Source organism: Hylobates moloch, unplaced genomic scaffold (genome assembly GCF_009828535.3).
Source record: "Hylobates moloch isolate HMO894 unplaced genomic scaffold, HMol_V3 SCAFFOLD_14, whole genome shotgun sequence".
In the NCBI taxonomy this organism is placed as follows: domain Eukaryota; kingdom Metazoa; phylum Chordata; class Mammalia; order Primates; family Hylobatidae; genus Hylobates; species Hylobates moloch.
In genome coordinates, this window is record NW_026652289.1 from 62,324,365 (window position 1) to 62,351,730 (window position 27,366).

General features: G+C 44.8%; 1 protein-coding gene and 1 pseudogene across 1 annotated transcript in view; one reads left to right on the forward strand and one right to left on the reverse strand.

The window, feature by feature from the left end:
- MAP2K1 (mitogen-activated protein kinase kinase 1) overlaps positions 1 to 27,366 on the reverse strand; it is a 110,281-nt gene that overhangs the window by 34,245 nt on the left and 48,670 nt on the right. The window contains exons 2-5 of the mRNA XM_032175632.2: positions 22,021 to 22,231; positions 20,367 to 20,513; positions 13,894 to 13,971; positions 12,603 to 12,654 (exon numbers count right to left, since the gene is read on the reverse strand). Of these exons, the coding sequence (XP_032031523.1) occupies positions 12,603 to 12,654; positions 13,894 to 13,971; positions 20,367 to 20,513; positions 22,021 to 22,231 (488 nt within the window). The remainder of the gene's footprint in view (positions 1 to 12,602; positions 12,655 to 13,893; positions 13,972 to 20,366; positions 20,514 to 22,020; positions 22,232 to 27,366) is intronic.
- Positions 10,187 to 10,744, forward strand: LOC116482364 (large ribosomal subunit protein eL33-like; annotated as a pseudogene).

A 27,366-nucleotide genomic window follows, 5' to 3' on the forward strand; every position in this document is an offset into this window, starting at 1 on the left:
TTTTTTTTTTTTTTTTTTTTGAGATGGTGTCTTGCTCTGTCATCCAGACTGGAGTGCAGTGGTGTGATCTTGGCTCACTGCAACCCCCACCTCCCAGGTTCAAGTGATTCTCCTGCCTCAGCCTCCCGAGTAACTGGGATTACGGGTACCCGCCATCATGCCCGGCTAATTTTTTTGTTATTTTTAGTAGAGACGGGGTTTCACCATGTTGGTCAAGCTGTTTCCGAACTCCTGACCTCAAGTGATCCGCCCATCTTGGCCTCCCAAAGTGCTGGGATTATGGGTGTGAGCCACCGTGCCCAGCCCAAAAACATTTTTTTTTTTTTTTTTTTTTTGAGACGGAGTCTCGTTCTGTTGCCAGGCTGGAGGTGCAGTGGCGATTTTGGCTCACTGCAACCTCAGACTCCCGGGTTCAAGCGATTCTCCTGCCTCAGCCTCCCGAGTAGCTGGGATTACAGGCGCGTGCCACCACACCCAGCTAATTTTTGTATTTTTAGTAGAGACGGGGTTTCACTGTGTTGGCCAGCATGGTCTTGATCTCCTGACCTCATGATCCACCCCCCTCGACCTCCCAAAGTGCTGGGCTTACAGGCATGAGCCACTGTGCCCGGCCCAAAAACACTTTCATATAGGCTCTGCAGAAGCCTTAAATCTCATTCTGACCTGAGAGCCCCGTTTTTACATAACTCTAACCTAGGGAATAAAGGAACACTTTTAAGGCACACTCCAAGCAGGATAGCCCCAAGGTATGATAAGCTACTATGGCTCTGAAGAGAGGTATCCAATTACAGTGGGCTACGTAACCCTCAAAAATCTAAGCTGGCAGCTGAGCGCAGTGGATCACACCTGTAATCCCACACTTAGGGAGACCCAGACAAGTGGCTTACTTGAGTCCAGGAGTTCAAGACCAACCTGGACAACAGAGAGAGACCGCATCTCTATAAAAGAAAATTTTTTTAATTAGCCAGGCATGATAGCACACATTTGTAGTCCTAGCTACTCAGAAGGCTGAGGTGAGAGGATCGCTTGAGCCGGGGAGGTTGAGGATGCAGCGAGCCATGATCACACCACCACATTCCAGCCTGGGCGACAGAAAGAGCGAGACCTGTCATTCGTTCATTTATACATACACACATACATGTCATACATAAATACATAAAATTTAAAAATCTAGGTTACACATGGTTTCATTAGATAGAAGGAAAAGAAAAATAAGTTGAGTTATAATTTAAAACTGTTCTTAGCATTTATTGATCTTTATCAGCTAACAACTCCAAGGCAGAAATAATTTACAGGCTAAGTTGGATGAACTGCGTATTGATCTAAATCATGCAATGCTTTTTCAGGGTCTTAGTCAAAATAAGGCCTTGATAATTAGAGCAGGTTAAGAACGGCAGGGTGGCAATGCAAATTACTGCTTTAAATAGCATGAAAGAGAGCAGTATCCTAGCGCCCTCTCCACCTCCAACCCTTTTTAACTCACAGCACAACTACCTACTTGGTTCAGCTTCGGATGAAGACTCAATATAAATTTTGGCAGCTAATTCTTTTCAGAGCTCCAGGATCAGGAAAAATAATCCTCTCTCCTACCCATGTCACCTATCATGTTTTCCTTGAGAACTTAAAGCTGACGCATTTAAAAGTTTAGTTTTGTGTTTAAATTCTTTTTTTTTTTTTTTTTTTCTGAGACGGAGTCTTGCTCTTGTTACCTAGGCTGGAGTGCAGTGACATGATCTTGGCTTGCTGCAACCTCTGCCTCCTGGGTTCCAGTGATTCTCCTGCCTCAGGCTCCCGAGTAGCTGGGATTACAGGCATCTGCTACCATGCCCGGCTAATTTTTTGTATTTTTAGTAGAGACGGGGTTTCACCACATTGACCAGGCTGGTCTCGAACCCCTGACCTGAGGTGATCCACTCCCCCCGCCCCTTGATCTCCCAAAGTGCTGGGATTACAGGCTACAGCCACTGTAGTTTTGTGCTTAAAAGCCCAGTTTTGTGCTTAAATTCTAAAGCTTCTTCCGTCAAGGGATTCTCCTTCCCCTTTTGGTTAGGAAGCTTTTTCTATAAAAAAGGACCAGAGAGTAAATATTTTTGGCTTTGAGGGCCACACAGTCATCTCTTTCACAAGTAACTACTCAAATTTACCATTATAGCACAAAAGCAGCCACAGACAACATTTACACAAGCATGGCTGTGATCCAATAAAACTTTATTTATGGACACAATAATCTGAATTTCCGGCAGGGCACAGTGGCTCATACCTGTAATCCCAGCACTTTGGGAAGCCAAGGCAGGTGGATCACTTGAGCCCAGGAGTTTGAGATCAGGCTGGGCAACATAGCGAAACCCTGTCTCTACTAGAAATACAAAAAAATGAGTAGGCGTGGTGGCACATGCCTGTGATCCCCACTACTTGGGAGGCTGAGGCACGAGAATCTCTTGAACCTGAGGGGCAGAGGTTGCAGTGAGCCGAGATTACACCACTGCGCTCCAGCCTGGGTGACAGAGTGAGACTCGGTCTCGAAAAATAAAAATAATAATAAATTGAATTTTGTATAATTGTTACATGTCACAAAATTTTGAAAACTATTCTTAGCTTGCAGGCCATACAAAAACAGGCAGCAGGCCAAATTTAGCCCATGGACCAGTTTGCTCACACCTGTGTTAACCGCTTGTTGTTTTCATCCTATGTTAGTGTTTTGTCTTCTTGACCCAATGCTTAACAGAATTTGTAAGGGGAAAAGTTTTTAAAAATTTGCTTGCTTTCAGCACCCATTCATTCTCCCCATCTCCTGGTAACAAAGCCCCTCCTTTTCATTTGGGATACACTCCTCCCCAGCATCAAGTGTTTCTGCTAAGGTGTTCATCAAGAGGCGCCATCTGTTGTACCACAGGGGTGAATGTATAACCCAGGGTGGCCCACCAGGCAACACTAGTCCCCTGGACACAGTGAATGGTCCAGCCATGGGCAAGCACTCCAAGCAGAGGCAATTTGCCAATCAGTGGTTCAAGCACTGATCTGGATGCTGGGGAGAGTGGGTGGTGTACTTTCTCTGGGATAGGGAGCACTAAGGACTAGATGCGTCTGGGGCTAGTGAGGTCCATCCTGCCTCCAGTGAAGAAAATCTGACTGAAAAGGAAGCCCACACAAGAATAAGCAAAGCTGAGAAGTGACGTGAGGCCATCATTTCAACCTCATATTCATCCCTGCCTTCCGACCTCCTGGTGACCCAAACCATACATTCCCTTTTCTGATTAAGTAATCTTGAGTTGTGTTTCTGCCACACCAAAGAATTCTGACTAATAATCTATGTCACTATGTCACATCGGATTCTATCTGAAAGTTGGCAGGGTAGTGATTCATGCACTAAACAATGATATTGGCTATGTTCCACAATATACAAGAGTCATTTACAGATATGTCTCTTTCCCATTAGACTCTAAGCTCCTGGAGGACACAATTCATTTATGAGCCAATTTTATGCCTAACGAGTAATTCACCTAGTACCTTGCACTTGGCAGGTATTCTACAAATATTTTACAAAATGAATTACTTCTCTTTGATGGGGGAAAAGACTGAGGAGGTAGGCGAATAGACACAGAGGAGCATATACCTGTACCTACCCATGACTGTCAGAATGTCACCCAGAGATTTCAGAGAAACTTAACACTCCCCAAAGGGGTGACAGCTCTATACCCACCCTCTGATCAACAGCTCACAAATCACACACATCAGGCTAAACCGCACAGATTGCTTCTCCCTTTGAACACCCAGGGGAAATAGAGTACAATGTTCTGTATAATAATAGAACAAATCACAGTGGACCAGTTGAGCTAGCCAGAGCTTCGGCACTGGGAATGTCAGCTGAACTTATTCTGCCCAAGAAGTCCTGCTCCATTATGGCAGAGACAAATCACTTCAGGAATGAGGGTGAGAACATGCTTGCCTTTGGGTTCCCACCTGGTGCAGACACATTAGAAATGTAGGAAAGCCACCATGTGTACAACCAAGGCAATGTACCAAACTAGGACCAGGACATACCCAGTTGAAGAGAGATAACCGAAAAATGTTCAAGAGGATGTTCCACCTAGGTGGAAAAACAGTAACTAAATGGTACCTGAAAACAGCTAACCTTCCTCAAAATACCACGAGGCACTTCTTTCATTTAAAAACTCGTAAGTACAGGAATACCTACCTTTAAATCACTGACATATTCCTAAGAAGGAATGTATGAATCAAATTGATGTAATTTGCTTGCCTTTTTCAAGATTCTAAGAAAACTTACATTTGAAGAATCCTACCTACAGTGAATGCTTTGAAAGAGCAAAACATTGCCCCCAGAGCACCTTGGGTTATAAACTATTTTTGTACGTTACTTTTTATTAGAGCAGGGCACACCCAGAAATCACTTTCAACCTGGACTAGGCAATGGACTACCAACTAGCCCCCAACACTGAGCAGGAGAGGATGCTGTCTCTTGATATCTGCACGACTGTGGTGAGAGTGGATTCTTCAGAGGCACTGACTCTGGACCCCTCTGGGAGGTCACTGAGCCCATGCCTACCCCCTAAATAAGGCTAGGAGAGGACAGTTGGCCCAGCAGCAATAGCACTGTTAGAGTTGTGCACCAGGGAGCTATTTTTCTGCCTGACTGAGCCAACCTCCCAACCAGAGTAGCCTTGGTTCCTATCCTACCGTGGTTTGTAGGATCAGCTTTTCAAAGGACTCTCTGAACTTCCCTTGGATCCTTTTTTTTTTTTTTTTTTTTTGAGACAGAGTCTCACTCTGTCACCTAAGCTGGAGTGCAGTGGCGCGATCTCGGCTCACTGCAACCTCCGCCTCTTGGGTTCAAGCGATTCTTCCACCTCAGCCTCCCGAGTAGCTGGGATTACAGGCGCACGCCACCACGCTAAGCTAATTTTGTATTTTTAGTAGAGATGGGGTTTCACCATGTTGGCCAGGCTGGTCTCAAACTGCTGACCTTGTGATCTGCCCACCTCAGCCTCCCAAAGTGCTGGGATTACAGGTGTGAGCCACTGCTCCCAGCCAGATCCTTCTAATGAATAAACTTTTAGAAGCTTAAACCAAGTCAGGCTGGTTTCTGTTGCTGGTAATCATAAAAACCTCTACAAATTTACCTAAGCAACAGGTAAAATGTATTAAGTGCCTAAAACATGTTAAGTACTATTCTAAGTGCTTTGTATGTATTAATTAATCTGCACACAACCCTTTAGGTAGGTTCTGTTTTCTCCATTTTCCTGAGGTTTGGAGAAGTTAAATGATTCATCCAAGGTTACACAATAAGTAGCACAGTCACGATTTGAACCTTCAACTTTATCATTGTGATAGAGTGGAAAAAAATGGGCCACCATATTTCATAGCTCCTCCCAACAAGAGATGGAGACTTCACTCTACTTTTTAAATCTTGGCTTGAAACACATGACTTGCTTTAGCCAACAGGACATGAACAAACTTGACATAAGCAGAGGCTTAAAGGGTACTTGAGTAGTAGGGTTTACCCCCTGTTGCTACTGGAAGAAACCAGGGCTTTAGCCTCACAGAGGAGGGGGAAAGAGGACCTGCCAATCCACAGAAAAAGTAATAAATTGTGTAAGGTAATAAATTATTATTTTAAACTACTAAGTTTTGGAGCCTCGTTACATAGCAAATGGTAATTGAAATAATCAATCCAAGCCTAGCAGCTCATGCCCATAGTCTCAGCACTTCAGGAGGCTGAGGCAGGAGAATCGCTTTAGCCTAGGAGGCCAAGGCTATAGTGAGCCATGACTGCACCACTGTACTCCAAGCCTGGGCACCAGAGCGAGATCCTGTCTCCAAAAGAAAAAGAAAAAAACCACTAAACTATCTCCAGCAAATAAGTATCAACAAATAAGAACAAATAAAAATTTGAGGCAGAGAAAAGACCTCTTTACTCTTCCCCATTTTTCCTAAAGGACAGAAGAAGAAATGAAGTTGAAATTTCATCAGTGAAGAATATATCTAGACCAGAGGTAGAACTGGCCAGGAGGAAGCCCACAGGCAGGGACAAGGAGACTGCTCTAATTTTCACCTGAACTCAGGTTTCCAGGAATCATCTACTCACTGTGCTGCTTGCTCAGGAATTGCTGGTGCACAGGTACCATTCCACAGTCCAGGCCTTACAGTTAATTCTTCCAGGGCTTCTGGAGAGACTTGTAAACAACAGGAGTCTGAAATGCTGAGCAGCCAGGCCAGCCCACACAGAAGTCCTTCTAGTGACTTCCCTTTCTTGGCTGTGCAAGTGGTAAACTCTCCATCAAAGACATCTGTTCAGAGACCCATCTGGCTCACAAAGCAGCTCTTCATGCCAAAGAGCAACAATTGGTGAAGCCAAAAAAGAAAGCCCTAAGCCGGTGGGGGCAGCACTAGGCGGAAGGGAAAAGAAAGCTGGTTGTTCCAGGAATGTGCTGAAACCTCCCTCTCCTTGGAATGGAAATAAAGTTAGAGCTCTTCATTGAAAAACACAGGGCACGATCCATAGTAGGTACATAGTAGAGAAAAACACAGGACTAGAAAGAAACACTGTGTTAAGAGTAAGAGACATGGGTTCTTGGCCCAGTTTCACTGTTGACTCCCGTGTGTTCTGGCACAAGTTAATCATACATCCATCCATGTAACAAACCTTCAAAGAATAACTGTTTTCTACTATCATCTTCAGGACTGAAGATATATTACACAGCAATTAGACATGTTCCCAGATTTGAAGAAACTTACAGGTTAATGAGAGACAAACGTAAGAACTATATTTTACACATATGGAAACCAAAGCTCAAGTTTTAATCTCTGGTTTTTAGTTTCCTTATTAATTATATAAAGAAACGGGGAAGGCAATTAGCATGTTAGAGCTTTCTATACACAAAACGCTTTGGCAGTTGCTTTCCATATGTAATTTCTTAGTCCTCACAGCAACCTCTGAGTAGGCATGCGGACTCCACTTCACAGATGATGGGATGCCTTTACTCCACCAGATGCTCCTACAACACTGACCTCACTCGTCCTTGCATAGTGGTAGACTGCATATGTCAATCGCAGCCTAGAACACAACTCCATGCTTAAGAATGTTCATTCCTCCTCTCCTTTCGGCTACTCCTATTTCCTAGAAACTAATACATTAAAATATTCTAACATGGAACTCAGAGGTCTTAAGAAGCCACAGATTAAGGACTAAACTGCTAGAAAAACTGTTTCCCCCTCAAACCAATCACTACCTCTTATTGATACTTTCTTGTCAGTAGACAGAGGACAAGATGGCAGCCAGTACAATTAGAAAGCAGGTGGCTTTCTATATTTAGCATTTTTTTTTTTGGAGACACAGTTTTGCTCTTGTTGTCCAAGCTGGAGTGCAATGGCACGATCTTGGCTCACTGCAACCACTGCCTCCCAGGTTCAAGCCATTCTCCTGCCTCAGCCTCCCAAGTAGCTGGGATTATAGGCGCCCACCATCATGCTCGGCTTAACTTTTGTATTTTTAGTAGATGGGGGTTTCACCATGTTGGCCAGGCTGGTCTCAAACTCATGACCTCAGGTGATCCACCCACCTCGGCCTCCTAAAGTGCTGGGATTACAGGCGTGAGCCGCCGCACCTAGCCTCAGTTAGCATTCTAAGTGTATACTTTCATGCATTTTCAAAAATGTTTACACCTGTGAACCTATTACCACAAACAAGATTTAGTGTTCCTATTACTCCAAAAAAGTTCCCTTATGCACTTTGATGTTAAACTATCCCTACCTCTAAACCCTCAGGCAGCCACTGATCTGCTATATGTTACTGTGGACTATCTGTTCTAAAATTTCGTATTAGCAGGCTCTCACAGTATGTACTCTTCTGTACAGGGCTTCCTTCACTTAGCATGTTTTTGAGATTCATCGAAGTTATATGTATCAATAGTTTTATTGCTGAGTTGTACTCCATTGTTTGAATACATCAGAATGTACCCACTCATCCGATAATAATATTTTTGTTGCTTCTAATTTTGGGCGATTATAAATAAAGCTGCTATGAACATTTGTGTAACAAGTCCTTGCATGAGCAAATGTTTTCATTTATCTTAGATAAATGCCAAGCAGTGCAGTTCATGGTGGTATAATTTAACAAGAAATTTTAATACCTGTTTTCCAAAATGGTTGTCCTCTCTCTGAACGTTTTTGGGTTTTGTTTTGTTTTGTTTTTAAGACAGAGTCTCGCACTGTTGCCTGGGCTAGAGTGCAGTGGCGCAATCTCAGCTCACTGCAACCTCTGCCTCCCAGGTTCAAGCGATTCTCTTGCCTCAGCCTCCCTAGTAGCTGGGATTATAGGCATCTGCCACCACGCCCAGCTAATTTTTTGTATTTTTAGTAGAGATGGGGTTTCACCATGTTGGCCAGGCTGGTCTCAAACTCCTGACCTTGTGATTCGCCCGCCTCGGCCTCCCAAAGTGTTGGGATTACAGGCGTGAGCCAATGAGCCCAGCCAATAGTCTCTAGTTCTTAACAACGCAGTTTGGTGGCCCAGGTTGAAATTAATAGATGCACAAAACTGAACCATATGTACAAGCTATAAGCTGGTCATGCAAATTCCAACTACAAGTCTTCCACGGACAGAAATCTTTCAATATTTTGAGAAATTTTCCCCGGAATGAGAGGGAACATTTGTACAACATTCTTCTTTGTGCTTCATTTTCTATTTCTTTTCTCCCCACAAATGCCACTAGGACAAGCTGCCGTTACTCCTCTTTCTAGACAGCCCACCTAGCTACTCACTCTACCCCCAATGCAGTGTTTCCCAAAATGTGGCTATGGACCACTGCATTAGAACCAGCACTTACTTAAGAACCAGTGTCCAGCAAGCACATCATACAACATGGATGAACCTTGAAGACATTATTCTAACTAAAACAAGCCAGTCCCTAAAGGACAAATACTGTGTAATTCCACTCATATGAGGTACCTAGAGTAGTCAAACAGAAGGTAGATTGGTGGTTTCCAATGGATGGGGAAAGGGGGAAATAGTGGGCTTTTTTTTTTTTTTTTTTTTGAGATGGAGTCTTGCTCTGCTGCCCAGGCTGGAATGCAGTGGCACAATCTCAGCTCACTGCAACCTCCATCTCCCAGGTTCAAGTGATTCTCATGCCTCGGCCTCCCAAGTACCTGGGATTACAGGCGTATGCCACCATGCCTAATTTTTGTATTTTTAGTAGAGACGGGGGTTTCGCCATGTTGGCCAGTCTGGTCTCGAACTCCTGATCTCGGGTGATCTGCCCACCTCATCCTCCCAAAGTGCTGGGATTATAGGTGTGAGCCACCATGCCTGGTGAGAGTTGTTAGATGGACACAGAGCTTGAGGTCTGTAAGATGAAAAAAGTTCTGGAGATGGATGGTGGTGATGGCTGCACAACAATGTGAATGTACTTAATGCCTCTGAACTATACACTGAAAACTTGAGAAAATGATAAATTTTATGTATATATTTTTTACAATTAAACTTTTTTTTTTTTTTTGAGACAGTCTCTGTTGCCCAGGCTAGAGTGCAATGGCATGATCTCAGCTTACTGCAACCTCCGCCCCCCAGGTTCAAATAATTCTCTTGCTTAAGCCTCCTGAGTAGCCAGGATTACAGGCACACGCCACCACACGCAGCTAATTTTTGTGTTTTTAGTAGAGACGGGGTTTCACCATGTTGGGCAGTCTGGTTTCAAACTCCTGACCTCAAGTGATCCGCCTGCCTCGGCCTACCAAAGTGCTGGGATTACTATGCGTGAGCCACTACGCCCAGCTAATTGCCTATTTTTAAATTTTCAGGTCCCTGTGCCCTACCCCAGACCTACTGAATCAGAACCACCCTCCAACACTTGCAAACACTGTCATAATTAAGTGACCTCTAACCGAAGACCTGAAAGATCAGTATCTGGAAGAAGTTAGACTAACAAAAAGAACACTAGGGGAGAGAAGGGGGACGTAAAAAAAAAAAAAAAAAAAATGCATCCAGGAGTCAGCCATGTCAAAGGTGGCTCCACTCAGTGCTCAGCTTGCTCACCAGTGACGTATCACCTAATCTATGGGGCTTGTAAGCTGTCTAGTCAGTTCCACCAGCCCACCCTACTCCACTCATCTTCTCTTCAGCTCTCCTCTCAACACCAGTCAGTCTTGGCAGTGCTGTGGCTGAAGGGACATGGCAGATAGCACTATGTTTACCAGTTTCCTGTCCTCTGGCTTCATCTTCTTAAAAAGCAACTATATTGAGGTATAATTTACATACTATAAAATACAGTCACATTAGTGGACAGCTGACTTTCAATGAATGTATATAGCCATGTATCCATCACCATTGTCAAGATATAACATTTGCACTTCCCGCCATCTTGGATGCCATGGAGGCCGGCTGGGAATAGGACTTCTAAAAGGAAATATGTAGAAGGCTGTGGTGCAACGCCATTTTTGCTGGCTATAAGCAGGGTATCCGGAACCAACGGGAGCAGGCAGTTCTTCCTAAAATTGAAAATGTTTATGCCCGAGATGAAACAGAATTCTATTTGGGAAGAGATGTGCTTATGTATACAAAGCAAAGAACAACACAGTGACTCCTAGTGGCAAACCAAACAACACTGGAGTAATCTGGAGAAAGGTAACTCGGGCCCACAGAACCAGTGGCATAGTTTGTGCCAAATTCTGAAGCACTCTTCCTACTAAGGCTGTGGGAAACAGAATGCAAGTGATGCTGTACCCCTCAAGGATTTTTTTTTTTTTTTTTTTTTTGAGACAGAGTCTCGCTCTGTCGCCCAGGCTGGAGTGCAGTGGCACGATCTCGGCTCACTGCAAGCTCTGCCTCCCGGGTTCACACCATTCTCCTACCTCAGCCTCCCGAGTAGCTGGGACTACAGGCGCAGGCCACCACGCCCAGCTAATTATTTTGTATTTTTTAGTAGAGACGGGGTTTCACCATGTTAGCCAGGATGGTCTTGATCTTCTGACCTCATGATCCACCCGTCTCAGCCTCCCAAAGTGCTGGGATTAAGGCGTTAAGCCACCGCGCCCGGCCTACGCCCATTTTTTGTATTTTTAGTAGAGACGGGGTTTCACTGTGTTAGCCAGAATGTTTTTTGTTTGTTTGAGACGGAGTCTTGCTCTTGTCACCCAGGCTGGAGTGCAGTGGCACGATCTCAGCTCACTGCAACCTCCGCCTCCCGGGTTCAAGCTTCTCCCTCAGCCTCCTGATTAGCTGGGATTAGAAGCACCCGCCACCATGCCCGGCTAATTTTCTGTACTTTTAGCAGAGACGAGGTTTCGCCATGTTGGCCAGGGTGGTCTCATACTCCTGACCTCAGGTGATCTGCCCGCCTCAACCTCCCAAAATGCTGGGATTACAGGCATGAGCCACCGCGCCCAGCCCCCTTCAAGGATTTAAACTAATGAGAAGTCAATAACTAGAAGTGGATTTGTGCTCTTGAAAAAAAAAGATACAACATTTGTGTCACCCCAAAAAGTTCCTTCATGCTCCTTTAATCTCACCCTAGACCCCTCAAGGCAACCACTGATCTACTTTCTGCCACTATGGATTTGTTGTTATTCTCTCTGTAATTTCATATAAATGGAAATAGTTTGGGCTGTTTTGTGTCTGCCTTCTTTCACTCAGCATAAATGTTCCTGAAATTCAAAGGTACGTGTATCAGTAGTCTGTTCATTTTTATTGTTGAAGAGTATTCGGTTGTATAGATACACTACAATTTGTTTCTCTCTTTGCCTGTTGAAGGACATTTCAGTTGTTTCTACAAGAAATACAGCTTCTTTAAACATTTGTGTGGATGCATGTTATCTTTTATCTTGGACAAATGCCTAAGATGGTATGGTCACATGGTAAGTCTATGTGTACCTTTATTAAAATAAATCAGTTTCTTTCTTTTTTTAATGTGTTTTGTTGTTGTTGTTGTTTTGAGAGTGCGTCTTGCTCTGCCACCCAGGCTGGAGTGCAGCAGTGCAATCTCGGCTCACCACAGCCTCCACCTCCCAGGTTCAAGCAATTCTCCTGCCTCAGCCTCCCAAGTAGCTGGGATTACAGGCACTCGCCACCATGGCTGGTGGCTAATTTTTGTATTTTTAGCAGAGAGGGGGTTTCACCACGTTGGGTCAGGCTGGTTTCGAACTCCCGACCTCGTGATCCAACCCCTTGGCCTCCCAAAGTGCTGGGATTACAGGCGTGAGCCACTGCGCCCAGCAATAAATCAGTTTCTTTTATAGTAAAACTCATATGCAGCTGGCCAGTCCTGGCTTGAGGCATATGCATGTCACTGGAACAGTGAACAGTGACACCAGAGACTGGGTAACTAAGTTCTGGCTGAGGCTCTTAGCTGGGCTTCCAGGGTGACTATGACTATTGTCCATCACAGCTATAGGCAATAGGTGCAGCAAGACCAAAAAGAGGGTGGGAGTTGCTGTCTCAGCCACCAAACTAAACAAAGACTTTTAATAAAAGATTTAACATGTTATTAAAAGGCTTTTACACGGAAACAAAACATACAAAAAAGAGGAAGCAACAACCTTTGGATTATATCTAAAATTCAAAGCACAATAACCAGCAAATAACTTCTTACCTCTATGCATGATCTTGTGCTTCTCCCTCAGATATGTCAGGCCTTTTATTACCTAGAGGAAAGGGAATGTAAAAGAAGAGAAAATACTGGTGATTAGAAAAATACTCAATCTATTTTAAAATACTCTAGGAAAATACTTCATTTATCATCATCACAAATTTGCCTTCCTCCTTTGAGACAGAGTTTCACTCTTGTTGCCCAGGATGGAATGCAATGGCACAATCGCGGCTCATCACAACCTCCGCCTCCCGAGTTCAAGTGATTCTCCTGCCTCGGCCCCTTGAGTAGCTGGGATTACAGGCTTGCGCTACCATCCCCAGCTAATTTTGTATTTTTAGTAGAGACGGGATTTCTCCATGTTTGTCGGGCTAGTCTCGAATTGGCCTCCAAGTGTGGTTACAGGTGTGAGCCATATGCCTGGATTTTTTTTTTTTTTTTTGAGACAGATTTTGTTTTTGCCAGGCGGGTAATCACAACCACCCCCTCCCGGGTTCAAGCGATTCTCCCGCCTCAGCCTCCCGAGTAGCTGGGATTACAGGCATACACCAACACCCCTGGCTAATTTTGTATTTTTAATAGAGATGGGGTTTCTCCATGATGGTCAGGCTGGTCTCGAACTCCCGACCTCAGGTGATCTGCCCACCTCCGCCTTCCAAAGTGCTGGGATGACAAGCATGAGCCACCGCGCCCGGCCCCTTATTTTTTACTCTTTTGTTTCATTTTCTTAACCTGCCTTATCAAGCAACCATCTTTTTACATGGTATAAAGAGTTGTTTTGAGACAGGGTCTTGCTCTGTCACCCAGACTGAAGTGCAATGGCACAATCATGGATTATGGCTCACTGCAGCCTCTCAAGTGATCCTCCCACCTCAGCTTCCCAAGTAGCTGGGACTACACGTGTGCACCACCACGCCCAGCTATTTATTTTTACTTTTTTGTAGAAGCGAGGTCTCATCATGTTGACCAGGCTGGAGTTGAACTCCCGGGCTCAAGCAGTCCTCCTGCCTCGGCCTCACAAAGTGCTGGGATTACAGGTGCGAGCCACTGTGCCTGGCCCCTGTTTTTCAAGACATACAGATTTTAATATAAAGAAAGTCACTTTTCTCATTCTAATGCGAGAGAGACAATAGTGTACATAGACTCCAGACAGGGAAGAGTCTAGTGAGAAAATACCACTTTTCTTATAAACTTTCCCCTCACTGACTTTCCATCTTCCTCTCTTGTCCATTTCTTACCGACTCATTAACTTATCAATGAGGAATTTAGAAGAAAAACTTCATAACATACTCACAGCAATGCTAACTTTTCCTAAAATTTGTTCAGGAATTCTTCCAGCTTTCTTCAGGACTTGATCCAGAGAACCTCCATCCTAAGAATGAGAATACCAGACCAGTTAGTGACAATGTTCTAACTATTCTTTCAAGTGATAACTTTCGGCCAAGGCTGAGGCAGGAGAAGGGTGTGAACCCGGGAGGCGGAGCTTGCAGTGAGCCGAGATCACACCACTGCACTCCAGCCTGGGTGACACAGCGAGACTCTGTCTCAAAAAAAAAAAAAAAAAACATACACACAAAAAAAAACCCAGAAGGCTGGGTTCAGAGAACTTCAGCACAGCTGAACACATGGAGGTTCCTGGAGGGTGGTGCACCCAGGGAAGGCATGGAAGCTTCGTACCCCACTCCCATACCTTGTCCTATGTGTCTCTTCATCTGTATCCTTTGCAATGTCCTTTATAATAACCCAGTAAAATTAAGTGTTTCCTTGAGTTCTGTGTGCCAATCCAGCAAATTAATCGAACTCAAAGATAGGATCATGGGAGTCCCAACTTAAAGCCAGTCAGTCAGACGTTTTGGAGGCCCAGACTGGCAACTGGTGGTAGCAGAGTCTTGGGGACTGAGCCCTGAACCCAAGGGATCTGACATGATCATCTGGTAGACAGTGTCAGAATTAAACAGGAGGACACCCAGCTGGTGTCCGCTGCTTAGAGTGTAGAGAAAATCCCTCCACACTTTTTTGGTCACATAAGTCTTCTCTGTTGATTGTTGTGGCGTGACAGTAAAGGAAAAACACGGTCTAGGAGTTTTTCCCAACATTACAATGAAACCGTAACTGCATAAGAAAGTGATACAGACATGCAGAAGGGAGAAGTAATTCTGACTTCACTTAAAAGATGGCATTTGGGCTGAATATTACTCAAAGGATGAACATGATTTCTATACTTGGAAAAGTGGAGGAGAAAAGGGAGAGAAGAACAGAGTACTACTGCAATAAGATCAAAGCAGGGACGCATCACGTTGCTGAGTACTCCTGGGATGATGTGGTCATTTCACTGTTGGTGCATGAAGAGAAGCAGTGACAGATCAAGCTAGAAATGGCTGGCTGTGACCAGAACCCCACCAAGGAACCGGGACTTGACTTTATGGAGTCAGAAGTAAAGGAATCCAACCTGAGGGTTTAAAAATGAGAATCACAGCAGCTGAGGGGGACAGACAAGACTCTGGAGGCAGAGAGACTGGCAAGGAGATGAGATGACATGAATGGGGTGCCAGACAGAGGCAGTGGAAAGAGCACAAGAGAGGATACAGGTATGGTGTGAAGCCAGGCTCTGCAGGGCTCACATACCAGGGGCTCCCATTAAGGGGTTCTACATTTTAACCTGCGATCTTGAAGAAATGCCTCGCTAAGGGGATCCTGATGTATCAAGGCAGAAATAGGTTAATTTCCCCTATGGCTTCAGGTGTAGCCAGTTACCACTTGCAACTTAAAATTACTCTCAGAGGTAGACCTAATTCCTGAAAATGCAAAACAAATTTTCTAAAGTATCCTGCCTATATTGAGCAGTTATCATCATCCTCTATCATTTATCAAATGCCTCTGTATATGTAAGAACTAGGTTTTTTTTTTTCTTTTTTTAAACCTGTAAGATAAAGATAGAACACACTCTTCTCCTTAGGGAGACAGAATATATTCATAAGAGGTAAGGCACTTTAAATCCTCCTCTGAAACAAGGCAGGGAACAAACAGTTGAATGAAGAGAACAGACAATGCTACTGATGCTCAGAGGAGGAAGTGATCCTCCTGCCTCAGCCTTCCGTGTAGTTGGGACCACAGGTACGTGCCACCCCACCCAGCTATTTTTTATTTTTTTTGTAGATAGCGAGTCTCACTTTGTTGCCCAGGCTGGTCTTGAACTCATGGGCTCAAGCAATTCTCCTGCCTCAGCCTCCCAAAGTGCTGGGATTACAGGTTTGAGTCACTGCACCCAGCCAGCACTACTTCTCAACTGACCTTAAATGCAGCCTAGGACAGGGGGCAGCCCAGATAACTGTCTTGGTTTACACTTCCCCTGGGGGTTGGTAAGAGAAATATCTCTATTAAAAAGGAAAAAACAAACCAGGTGCAGTGGCTCATGCCTGTAATCCCAAACCTTTGGGAGGCCAAGGCAGGAGGATTGCTTGAGGCCAGGAGTTCAAGACCGGCCTGGACCACATAGTAGTGAGACTCCATCTCTACAAAAAATAAAAATTAGCTGGGCATGGTGATGCACATCTGTTGTCCTCCTGCTACTTGGGAGGCTAAGGTGGGAGGATTGTTTGAGCCCAGAAGCTCAAAGTTATAGTGACCTATGATCATGCCACCACACTCTAGCCTGGGCAACAGAGCAAGACCGTATCTCTAAAATTAATCAGTTAATTTTAAAACAAAAAGGAAACATTGGCTCTCTTCCCTTTAACCTCCACAGAGCTACAAGCAGACTATAGTGTGAACAATCGAATTACAAAATGTAAGGGGCATAAGCCAGTCAGGATTCCCCAGGGTTGCCTGCAACTAACCAAACAACTTTCTAATTCTAATTCACTGTTGCCAAGTCCTTGCCTTAAGCTGCTGAAATTATGCTTATTTTTAGAAGCCAATTATTAACTAAGTCAATGGTGCTTTTGTGAAGGTTTTCTATGGAAGAGACAAATGCTTTATGAAAATAACAGTTCAAAAGCTTTTATTCCTGCACAAGAACCATTAACTCTGGGTCCCTAGTTCTCCGGTTGCTCAGCTACCACCTGAGCAGGAATCTACTTCCCCAAAGACAAAAGCATTCCTATTCTGATCAAGAAGCATTAATTTCCCTCCTTGGGTCCCAAAATTCAGACTGGGCAGTGCACACAGAGCTTATTTCTAGGAAAGATCAGCCCCTGGCTGAGTGCTTTAGAAGATAGGGCTCAATGAATGCTGATGACACAAATTTACTTTAAAACACATTCCCAGGGCCAGGCGTGGTGGCTCACACCTCTAATGCCAGCAGTTTGAGAGGCCGAGACAGGTGGATTGCTTGAGCCCAAGAGTTCAAGACCAGCACGGGCAACATGGTGAAACCCCATTTCTTCTAAAACTACAAAAATGAGCCAGGCATAGTGGCATGTGCCTGTAGTCCCAGCTACTCAGGAGGCTGAGGTGGGAAGATCGCTTGGGCCCAGGAGGCAGAGGTTGCAGTGAGCTGAGATCGCGCCACTGTACTCCAGCATGGGCAACAGTGCAAGACCCTGTCTCAAAAACAAACAAAAACAAAACCCCACGCACCCCCCAAAATTGGAGCAATGGATATGTGGTAAACCAAATATCTCAAAATATAAGTTGTAGAATCTAGGTGGTGGGTTTACGAATGTACACTTCCTTCAAGTTTTCCTGCATGTTTGAAAATTTTTTTTTTTTTTTTTTTGAGATGGAGTTTCGCTCTTGTCACCCAGGCAGGAGTGCAATGGCGTGGTCTCAGCTCACTGCAACCTCTGCCTCCTGGTTTCAAGTGATTCTCCTGCCTCAGCTTCCTGAGTAGCTGGGATTATAGGCACCTGCCACCACGCCAGCTAATTTTTGTAATTTTTTTTTTTTTTTTTTTTTTTTTGAGACTGAGTTTTGCCTTTGTTGTCCAGGCTACAGTGCAGTGACACAATCTCAGCTCACCACAACCTCCACCTTCTGGGTTGAAGTGATTCTCCTACCTCAGCCTCCCAAGTAGCTGGGATTACAAGCATGTGCCACTGTGCCTGGCTAATTTTGTATTTTTAGTAGAGACGGGGTTTCTCCATGTTGGTCAAGCTGGTCTCAAACTCCTGACCTCAGGTGATCTGCCCGCCTCAGCCTCCCAAAGTGCTGGGATTACAGGCGTGAGCTACCGCGTCTGGCCATTTTTGTAATTTTTAATAGAGATGGGTTTTCACCATGTTGGCCAGGCTGGTCTTGAACTCCTGAACTCAGGTGATTCGCTCACTTCAGCCTCCCAAAGTGCTGGGATTACAGGCGTAAGCCACCATGCCCGGCCTGTGAAAATTTTCATAATAAAGTGTTGGGAAAATAATATTCATGACACAAAACTCATGCAAAGACTGTGACAGAGAGAAGACCAAAGACCTTCAGAAGCTGGGATGTGGCTATCAAACAGAGGTCTCTCTACCTAACACCTTTGAAATACTGAAGCTGAGGCAAAGCAGAAGGTCCAAGGGAAGCAGCAGCCCAGAGTCAGAATTTTCCATCCAGAGGAAGCCAGGGCAGGGCCTTTCCTGCAAGAGGACCTGCTCAGGAACAAGGAAGGGCTGAGAGTGCCCAGAGCTGAAGAAGAAAGCCACTCTGGCTCTCATGGCTGCCTGGTCTTCAGGCCACAGCTGCTTCCTACATGGTCCCATCTAGACGCTCTGGCAGCACCTGAGCCTCTTCACTACCACTGACTGACTATTCTAGCTGCCCTCTGGGTCTATGTACAGCCAGGGCCAAAAGGCCCTATGGCAGGCTCCAAGGCCTAACCCTCCCCCACTGAGTCCCAAGCCTGACCAGGTCTTCCCCATCCTGGCCACCCTCATTCAATCACTCAACATATACCACCTAACAGGTGCCAGACACTGTGCTTGGCCCTTGAAACATTTTCCCCTCCCAGTCTCACGCTCCCCACGATAACTCCAGAGACTTGTGCAGGAACATCTCACTATTTCCAGAGAGCCAAATCCATGAGGGGAAAGACTGACTTGCAGTCACTGGAAATGGGCTAAGAGAATGGGAAACCAACTCCAGTCATTTCCAGTGTCATTTTCTCCTGAAGGAGGAGAAAGGCTTGAAGGAAGGGGAGGACATGGCAAGGGCACAAGAGATGTGATCAACATCTATAAGTTCAAAGTGAATAAAGAATTCCAGAATAAGGATGCCACCTAGCATCTCAAAAAAGGTCAATGTAAATGAAGAAGCCTCCTAGTATCTCAAAAGAGGTCAACGTAAGAAAAATAAAAAGATTGGTTGGGCACGGTGGCTCATGCCTGTAATCCCAGCACTTTGGGAGGCTGAGGCGGGCAGATCATGAGGTCAGGAGTTCAAGACCAGCCTGGCCAACATGGTGAAACCCCATCTCTACTAATGATAGAAAAAAATCAGCGGGGCGTGGTGGCACACACCTGTAATCCCAGCTACTCTGGAAGCTGAGGCAGGGGAATCGCTTGAACCTGGGAGGTGGAGGTTGCAGTGAGCCGACATTGTGCCACTGCACTCCAGCCTGGGTGACAGGGCAAGACTCTGTCTAAAAGAAAAAAAAAAGGGGGGGGAAACCCTTTGTCACCCTAAAAAATAAAAATAAATAAAATTAAAAAAAAAAAAAAAAAAAGAACACAAGAGACCCAAGGGATAAGAAACAGCTCCCTGAGGGGAAGCCAAGACCCAAGCAGAAAATAATCAGCACCCCAGGCCAAGCACTAGGACCAAGCCAGAAATGTTCATATGCTTCCCACAGAGAATGCTCTGCTCTCATTGAGGAAAGAGGGAACGAGCACTTTCTCTAACCTTTAGATGTGCAGAAGACGTTTTTAGGATTTAGGTTCCATATGGCACCCACAAATGTCGGCAGATGCCTGTATCAGTGGATGCAGCACTTCGTGATCATTACAATGAAGACAGGTTCAAAATAATGGAGGCACAAGTACAGAATCCTCCCAGGAGTGTTCTTCTAAAGTTCATTAAGGCTGCGCACCAGGACCCCTATTCTAGAGGTCAGGGTAGGTCTAAAGCATCAGGAATAAAATGGGGTAGGAGCTGAGAGACACAATACTGGACTGAAAGCACAAGAGCCACCAAGTGTGCAGACTCACGTCAGCCCTCACCTCTAAGCCATCAGCCCAGGGAGAATAAAGCAAAGACTAATACTTGCAGAATTCCCTAAGTTGCACAGTGTGTTGGAAGACTTATATCTGAAGAAAAGGAGGGCCTCCAAGAACATAGTGGTAAAATGACTGGCAGCTAAAATGCATATAATTAATTAGCCCATGAATGCCCTCTCTCTCCAGTGCCCTCTCCTTCCACTAACGTGCATCATGCAGAAACCCAGAGAAACCCTTCAGGCTGCCTTTACAGTAGATTATGTCATCTTCATAACCCCAGAGCCTTGCACCTAGCATACAGCATTGTACACAAGAAAGGGATTTAAACTGTATTTACCAGATTTTACTTACATCACATCTTAGGGTAATCAGAATCAAAAAAACTACGAGAGGTGCTCTAAGTACACCCAACAGGAATACTGCCCACTTCCTTCAAGAGAGGCAAGGACCTAGAAAGGAGGCCTGCCATCTTGTGAATATCCCAAGCTCTACAGTTAGATTTCCCAGATGCCCCAGATAGTGATGTGGATCCCAGGAGCAGCAGAGAGGCAGCTGGTCATCTCCCAGACCAAAGATTAGGCCAGAGCCACCCAACTCTTAAGGCCATTGCTCCAGAGGCTGAGAGGGTGTCACATACCATGTGCTCCATGCAGATACTGATCTCGCCATCGCTGTAGAATGCACCATAGAAGCCCACGATGTACGGGGAGTTGCACTCATGCAGAACCTGCAGCTCCCTTATGATCTGGTTCCGGATTGCGGGTTTGATCTCCAGATGAATTAGCTGGAGAAAGGTGGAAGAAAGAGAGGTTTTATGAAAGAAAGACGGAGGAAGGGACGAAAGATGTAGTCTTGTTAAATGTTTAAGCTCTTAAAGGTAAAGGGAGGAGAAACAGGTTGTTACAAACAAGTTTCTGCTCAACCAAGAAATGAGTGTCATTGTACTAAGGCAGGCATTGGCACTGGGGGCTGTCCCAGCTGTGCCTCGGCTCCTGGGAGCCCAGACAGGAACAAAGTTAAGGGAGGGCTTACTCCAAGAGAGGCTTTGGAGCTCAGATATGAAGAGAAATTGACCTTGAGGACTTGGTTCACACTCAAGAGTTGTGAAAGTAGAAGGGTATGAGGAACTCAGGTATGCTAACCTAGGCTGCCCGAAAGATTCTTCCTTGAGCTCAGGAGCCTGATGTGGTTGAGACTGAGCCAAAGTCTAAGGGGCTACCTTATGTCACCCTAACATTTTCCCTTGTTCCAGCTGGGGAGACAAGTGATAGTCACATTAAATAGTTACATAGTAAGGTTGAACTTCTAAAAAATCCCACAGACAGCGAGTGTGTCAGAGAACACGGATGCAGTGGTTACCAGTGTGGGCTGGGGCACCTGGTAAAAGCTACACAAGAGGTGGACCTAGAAAATGGGCACTGTTTGAAAAGACAGAAGGAACAGCACACACAAAAATTATGGGCACGGGAGTGAACACCATGTGCAAAAAAACATTGAAGAGCCCAACCTCTCTGGAGCAAGGGGCTGTATTGCAGAAGAGGACCAAGGGTAGATAGGAAAGGGAAGTCCAGCTCTACAAGTACATGCTATGATAGGAGTTCAGATACTATAATGCAGGAAGATAAAGGGGATTCACTGGCAGGGCTGGAGCACAAGTGGGAAACAACTTGAAATCCTTGTTTTGTGCATCACTGGGGCTGGGTGAATGAAAGCAGCTTCTCCAGCACTTGATAAGCAATAAACAGGTACCCTGGCATTCCTTCCACAGCACACAGAAGGCTAAAGAAGAGTCATTTATTATTTTCCAGATGGGATGGGGATTAATACACTAACACATTCATTAGTGTGTTTATCCATAATCTAATAGATAACAAGCATTCAAAATTCAAACAGCACGGTCGGGCACGATGGCTCACACCTGTAATCCCAGCACTTTGTGAGGCTGAGGCGGGTGGATCACCTGAGGTCGGGAGTTCGAGATCAGCTTGACCAACATGGAGAAACTCTGTCTCTAATAAAAATACAAAAAAATTAGCCAGGCATGGTGGCACATGCCTGTAATCCCAGCTACTCAGGAGGCTGAGGCAGGAGAATCGTTTGAACCCAGGAGGTAGAGGTTGCACACCAGCCTGGGCAACAAGAGCGAAACTCTGTCTAAAAAAAAAAAAAAAAAAAAATTCAAACAGCACAAAAAGGTATTGAGTAAAGTCAGTCTTCCTTCTACCCTGGTCCCCAGGCTTCTAAGTACCCCGAGAGATAATCCAATTACCTGTTAATCAAGGCAAACTCACCTTTCTGGCCATGACCAGGCCAGAAGGCTTGTGGGAGACCTTGAACACCACACCGCCATTGCCAGCCCCCAGCTCACTGATCTTCTCAAAGTCGTCATCCTTCAGTTCTCCCACCTTCTGCTTCTGGGTAAGAAAGGCCTCAAGGCGCTTTCGCTGCTGCTCATCAAGTTCTAGCTCCTCCAGCTTCTTCTGCAAGGCCTCCAAGTTGGTCCTGTTCCAAAGCGGGGAGCACAAGTCAATACTGTCACCAGAGAAGTCAACCCAAAGAAGTACTCCTATCATGGAAAGAAAGCTCCAGGTCTGAGGCCAGACAGGGAACCAAAGCGGAAGGCTAGAGAGGAGGCCCCCTCCCACTGTGGCTCTGCCCGCTTCACTCCAGCCACCCGGGATGACTATCACCAACATGCTTTACCTCTCAGGGCTTCAATTTCCTCATTTATAAAGTGAAAAAATTAGGTCTTTCTCACTCAGTATGCTGCAAGTCAGTGAGAGGAACTACTAAAATCCAGAATGAGCCACCTTAATTTGCTTTAAAACCCTAGTTTAAAAAGGCCCGCTACTGTTGGTTTTATTGTTTTACCATACACAAAATAAAATTCCCTAAATTCACTAAAATGAAATCAAACCAACTTTAAACTGAATCACAACAGTAGAAATCCTCATTTTCAATGTAATCAGGTCCAGGAACCAGGTTAATCAAAAAAGTCACAGCAAAAAATCATAAAAATTACATATCTAAAATTATTATTTTTACATAATGTATATAAATCTGCATTCATTCACCCATTCTTTAACATAAGGCAAGACTCTTTTTATAAGGGTCCAAAGAGGACCCACTGGTTAAGAGGTCCACATCATCCTTCACACATGGACCAGAACATAATACATTGTCGACAATTTCCTATTCTTGATTTGTTAACGCTGGTTAAAGTTATATTGTGATTACTTGCAGAGTAATCACAATATAAAATTTTAGAGTTTTATGATTTCCCCCAATCTTAATGTTCATCTAGTTTGACAGTAATGTGTTTTAGTGACTTGGACTTATGAGTCTTTCCACAGCTTTTAACTAGTGTTCATAGGGGGAAACAAATCACTTCATTTGCAGTTACATTTCATCAGTTTATCTGATACTTAAATACATTACTTAACTGCAATACCAGCTACAGCTGAACAAATGGGTTTGGGAACAAGCTGGCTCTTGGTAAGCATATAATTCAGCCAGTGGGTGCTAAAGCGAGTGGGTATGGCACAGAGCAGCCTGTCTGCAGTGCATTCAGCATGCTGTGAGCATTGCTCAAGAGTGTTTCATCCGGGGAACTGAAAAGTGTTCATCACTCCTGTGAGTTGGTTAACAGGAAGGTGGTAAGAGAGTTTCCACTGTGTTTCACTGGATTTCACTGGGTTTCAAATTGAAGTCCCGGGAGGTGAAGCATGTCAGTGACAATCATGTGGGGTGGCTGGAGTGACACAGGTGACAAGATAGGCCTTCGTTATACATCATCATGTTGGTGTTCCTGCCAACACACACACCCCAGTTCTGAGCTTAGAAGATAGAGTAAGCATAATCTGCTCTTCCTTCGCACCCTCTATCCCAAACCTCTAGAAGACAGGGAAATGAAGACTTAATGCCTCTCCATGTATGAGGAGATCTGACACTGCCTTATAAATAACATCACGCATGGGACCAAAGAAGATGCAAGGCCGAGGTTGCTGATTTTCCTCACTGATTTTCCCCCCACCCCACCCGCTGCACACATCAAAGAAAGGCCATGCAAGCACACAGTAGGAAGGCAGCTGTCTGCAAGCCAGGAAGAGGGCTCTTGCCAGAACCCAACCATGCTGGCACCCTGCTCTTAGACTTTCAGCCTCCAGAACAGTGGGAAAATAAACTATTGTTGTTTAAGCTACTTAGTCTATGATATGTTATCATAGCAGTCCAAGCAAACTGAGACAGCTACTCAATATTTTCACCCAAGGTTCGGCTATGTCTTGCAGTGTCCCCAGTCCCTAGGGTGTGGGAACCCAGAACATGTGTGGCTGGGGGTGCACAGTGCACACTCTCTGGTTTCCTTTCTCCAAGGTCTCCCCACAAAGGAGCTTACTGAGGACCACATTTAGAAACACATGTCAAATGTAGATGGATCCCACAGCTAAAACCTGAGTGAGGTTACAGCTGCCTGACAGGCTCAGCAGGCCAGCTAAAAATGCAGATTCCAAAAGCTGTCCACACACACACACACACACACACACACACTGTGCATGATGGGGGAATGGAAAGAGGGCTGCGTGGAAGAAAAACTGCTTTCCTCACAACACTGTGTAACTCTCCTCAGTGCTTTACATTTATTAAGTCACTTAACCCACAACCCCCAATTAAAACAGATGAGCAAACTCAAGCACAGACAGGTGAACTAAGATGTCAAAGGTCAAAGAGCTGGTAAGTGGCACAGCCACGTTTCAAATTCAGGCAGAGAGAATGAATGTCTTACCTTAACCATGATGTTATATTATCTTCAAAAAGCTCAATACTTTCAAGGGAGGCAACAGACAAACATGGGTAAGATCCCAGTGTGAGGCATTTAACACACCAGGGCTTAATCATACATAAAGATGGTGTGCCCTACACAAAGAGGCCTTTGCACCAGAGGTAATCCTGTCTCCCCTGCACATCAATCTGATGATGGATCTACTGGAGCAGATTAACACTGCCTTGCAGCTAATACCACAGAAATTCAATCAATTTGCAAAGGAAAAGGGAATGCTGACTCTGTTCACTTTCCTGATACTTTGAAATAGGTAATTCTTACACTTTCTGGAGGAAAAACTAAGTCTGAGCTTTGTGCTACCTTTCTCCCTCCTCTACTTCCTATGCCCTGCTGTTTAACCACCCACCCTACTAGCTAATGAACTGGCTTCTGACCTGTACTTTCACAAGGTGGCCAGTGAGAGAAATGACAAAGACTATAGGCTGGGGTGGCAAAGACTTTCCTAATGGCACAGGTGTGTATGGATGAGGACTGGAGATGGAATCGTGTTGACAAATCACTAGTATTCAAGAGTCCTGGATTCTTTTTTTTTTTTTTTTATACTTTAGGTTTTAGGGTACATGTGCACAACGTGCAGGTTTGTTACATATGTATCCATGTGCCATGTTGATTTCCTGCACCCATTAACTCGTCATTTAGCATTAGGTATATCTCCTAATGCTGTCCCTCCCCCCTCCCCCAACCCCTCAACAGTCCCCGGATTCTTATCCCAAATTGTTCATCAACCAGCTGTGTGACCATGGACAAGTCACTTACCCTTGCCACATTTCAGATTTCTCCTCTATACATCATGGAATACTATGCAGCCATAAAAAGGACCAAGATCATGTCCTTTGTGGAAACATGGGTGGAGCTGGAGGTCATTAGTCTCAGCAAATTAACGGAGGTATACAAAACCAAATATCACATGTTCTCACTTGTAAGTGGGAACTGAATGGTGAGAACACACGGACACAGGGGAGGGAACAACACATACTGGGGCCTGTCAGTTGGGGAGGAGAGAGAGCATCAGGAAGAATAGCTAATAGATGTTGGGCTTAAAACCTAGGTGATGGGAAGATCTGTGCAGAAAACTACCATGGCACTGGTCTACCTATGTTAACAAATCTGCACATCCTGCACATGTGCCTCTGAACTTAAAAATAAAAACAACAAAAAAATAAGGATTTCTCTTCTGTAAAACAGAAGTAACAATTCTATGCTTATTTCATTCACTGGAGTGGGTCGAAATAGAAACTAATGGAAGAAGCAAGAAATTTTTGACACATTTCTACACTAATACAGAGGGAGAGGAGGGGAAGTGGAGAAAAGGGAGGAGAGGCCAAGGCAGCAACGGCAGGATCCAGAAACTACTGCCTTTAATTATTCTTAAAATACTCGTTTTTTTTTTTTTTTTCAGAGAATGAAAGATGAAACATTTTATCTGAAGGTGAAACGAAGATCCTGTAGTGGCTTTCAGTACTCATTAAAAAGATATCAATCAATAATGTAACAGTATTCAGTATTTCTTCCTCTTGCAGAGGGAGTTGAAGTTCAACAAGGCTAATTTCTGCCTTTCCAAGGTGAAATGTTTTAAGCAAAGGATATAAGAGAGAGGGCCCTCACCCAACAACTATATCACCAATCTCTAAAACTCAGAGGGCATGAACCTGTCTCTGTCTCCCTTCACAATCTTTAGTTTTAACTGAAATCAGCAAAACTGACACTGGGGATTTAAAAACTAAACCAAAACAAAACTTGAGCTCCAGCACAATAAATCTGACACACAAAGCCCTCTCTCCAGGGACCAGCTGTGATCGGCTCCAACCGCCACCACATTCACCATGGCAGAGTTAGAACCACACACTGTAATGTGAATTCTGCATCACGGCTGTCTAACGGTAAATACAAGTTCATCAAGATAAAAGAAGAATATAGGTTTGAATGGGAATGCAGAGAAAAACAAGGGTTGTCATTTGCTTTTTGAAAACACCAGTGAGGCGCAAGGAAATGGGTGGGAAAGAATAATCCTATGGGCAAGAACATGTCCTTCCTCTCATCTCACCCATCTGCTAAGCCTAATTACACTGTCGCAACTGGAACCTTTCATTTGTGGTTCAGTGGTTTAAATCAAGCAGCAGCATAAAATGTATCCCAGGGAGGGACCTTGAAGACTACCTTATCCAACCCTCATTTTACAGATGAGAAAATTGAGGTCCAAAGGGACAAGTTCACACAGTTCACGGCTGGCAGGTCTCCTAACTCCTAGGAGAGAGCTCCTTTCAAGGCCCCACACTGCCCTTTTCAACCCTGATGGTCACTGAATTTAGAGGCTGGCCTAAGGAATGACGGAAGGAGGTAGGGGGGTGATGTCCAGAAAAAGAAATGGGATCTCCAAACTGCCACACACCAAACAGAAATAGGCCACAATTGCATGCCACCCAACCTGAGCCTTGCTCTAGCCTTGATGGCAGGCCTTGCCTCTGCCAGGAGGGTACACTGAAGGAAGGGAAGAGGATGACAACCAATCACTGTAGGAAGGAGAGGAAGGGTCCCCGTGCAGGTGGGTGTTCTTACCAGAGAGCCCAGGGAGTTGTAAAGTTCTCCTTCCCCTGTGGCATCTGGCAAGCAGGAATGCTACTAGGGTAGGAAACAAGTCAAGTAGCAGGGAAAGAGGAAAGGAGAGGCAAAAGAGACAGACCCAAGGTAAGAGAGACCAGCACCTAGAGATAAAGGCTGCATACAATCCCTTCATCCACACCTTCTACCCCTATTTACCCATCTGTGAGATCTTGGGTAAGTTACCTTCCTTTCTGGT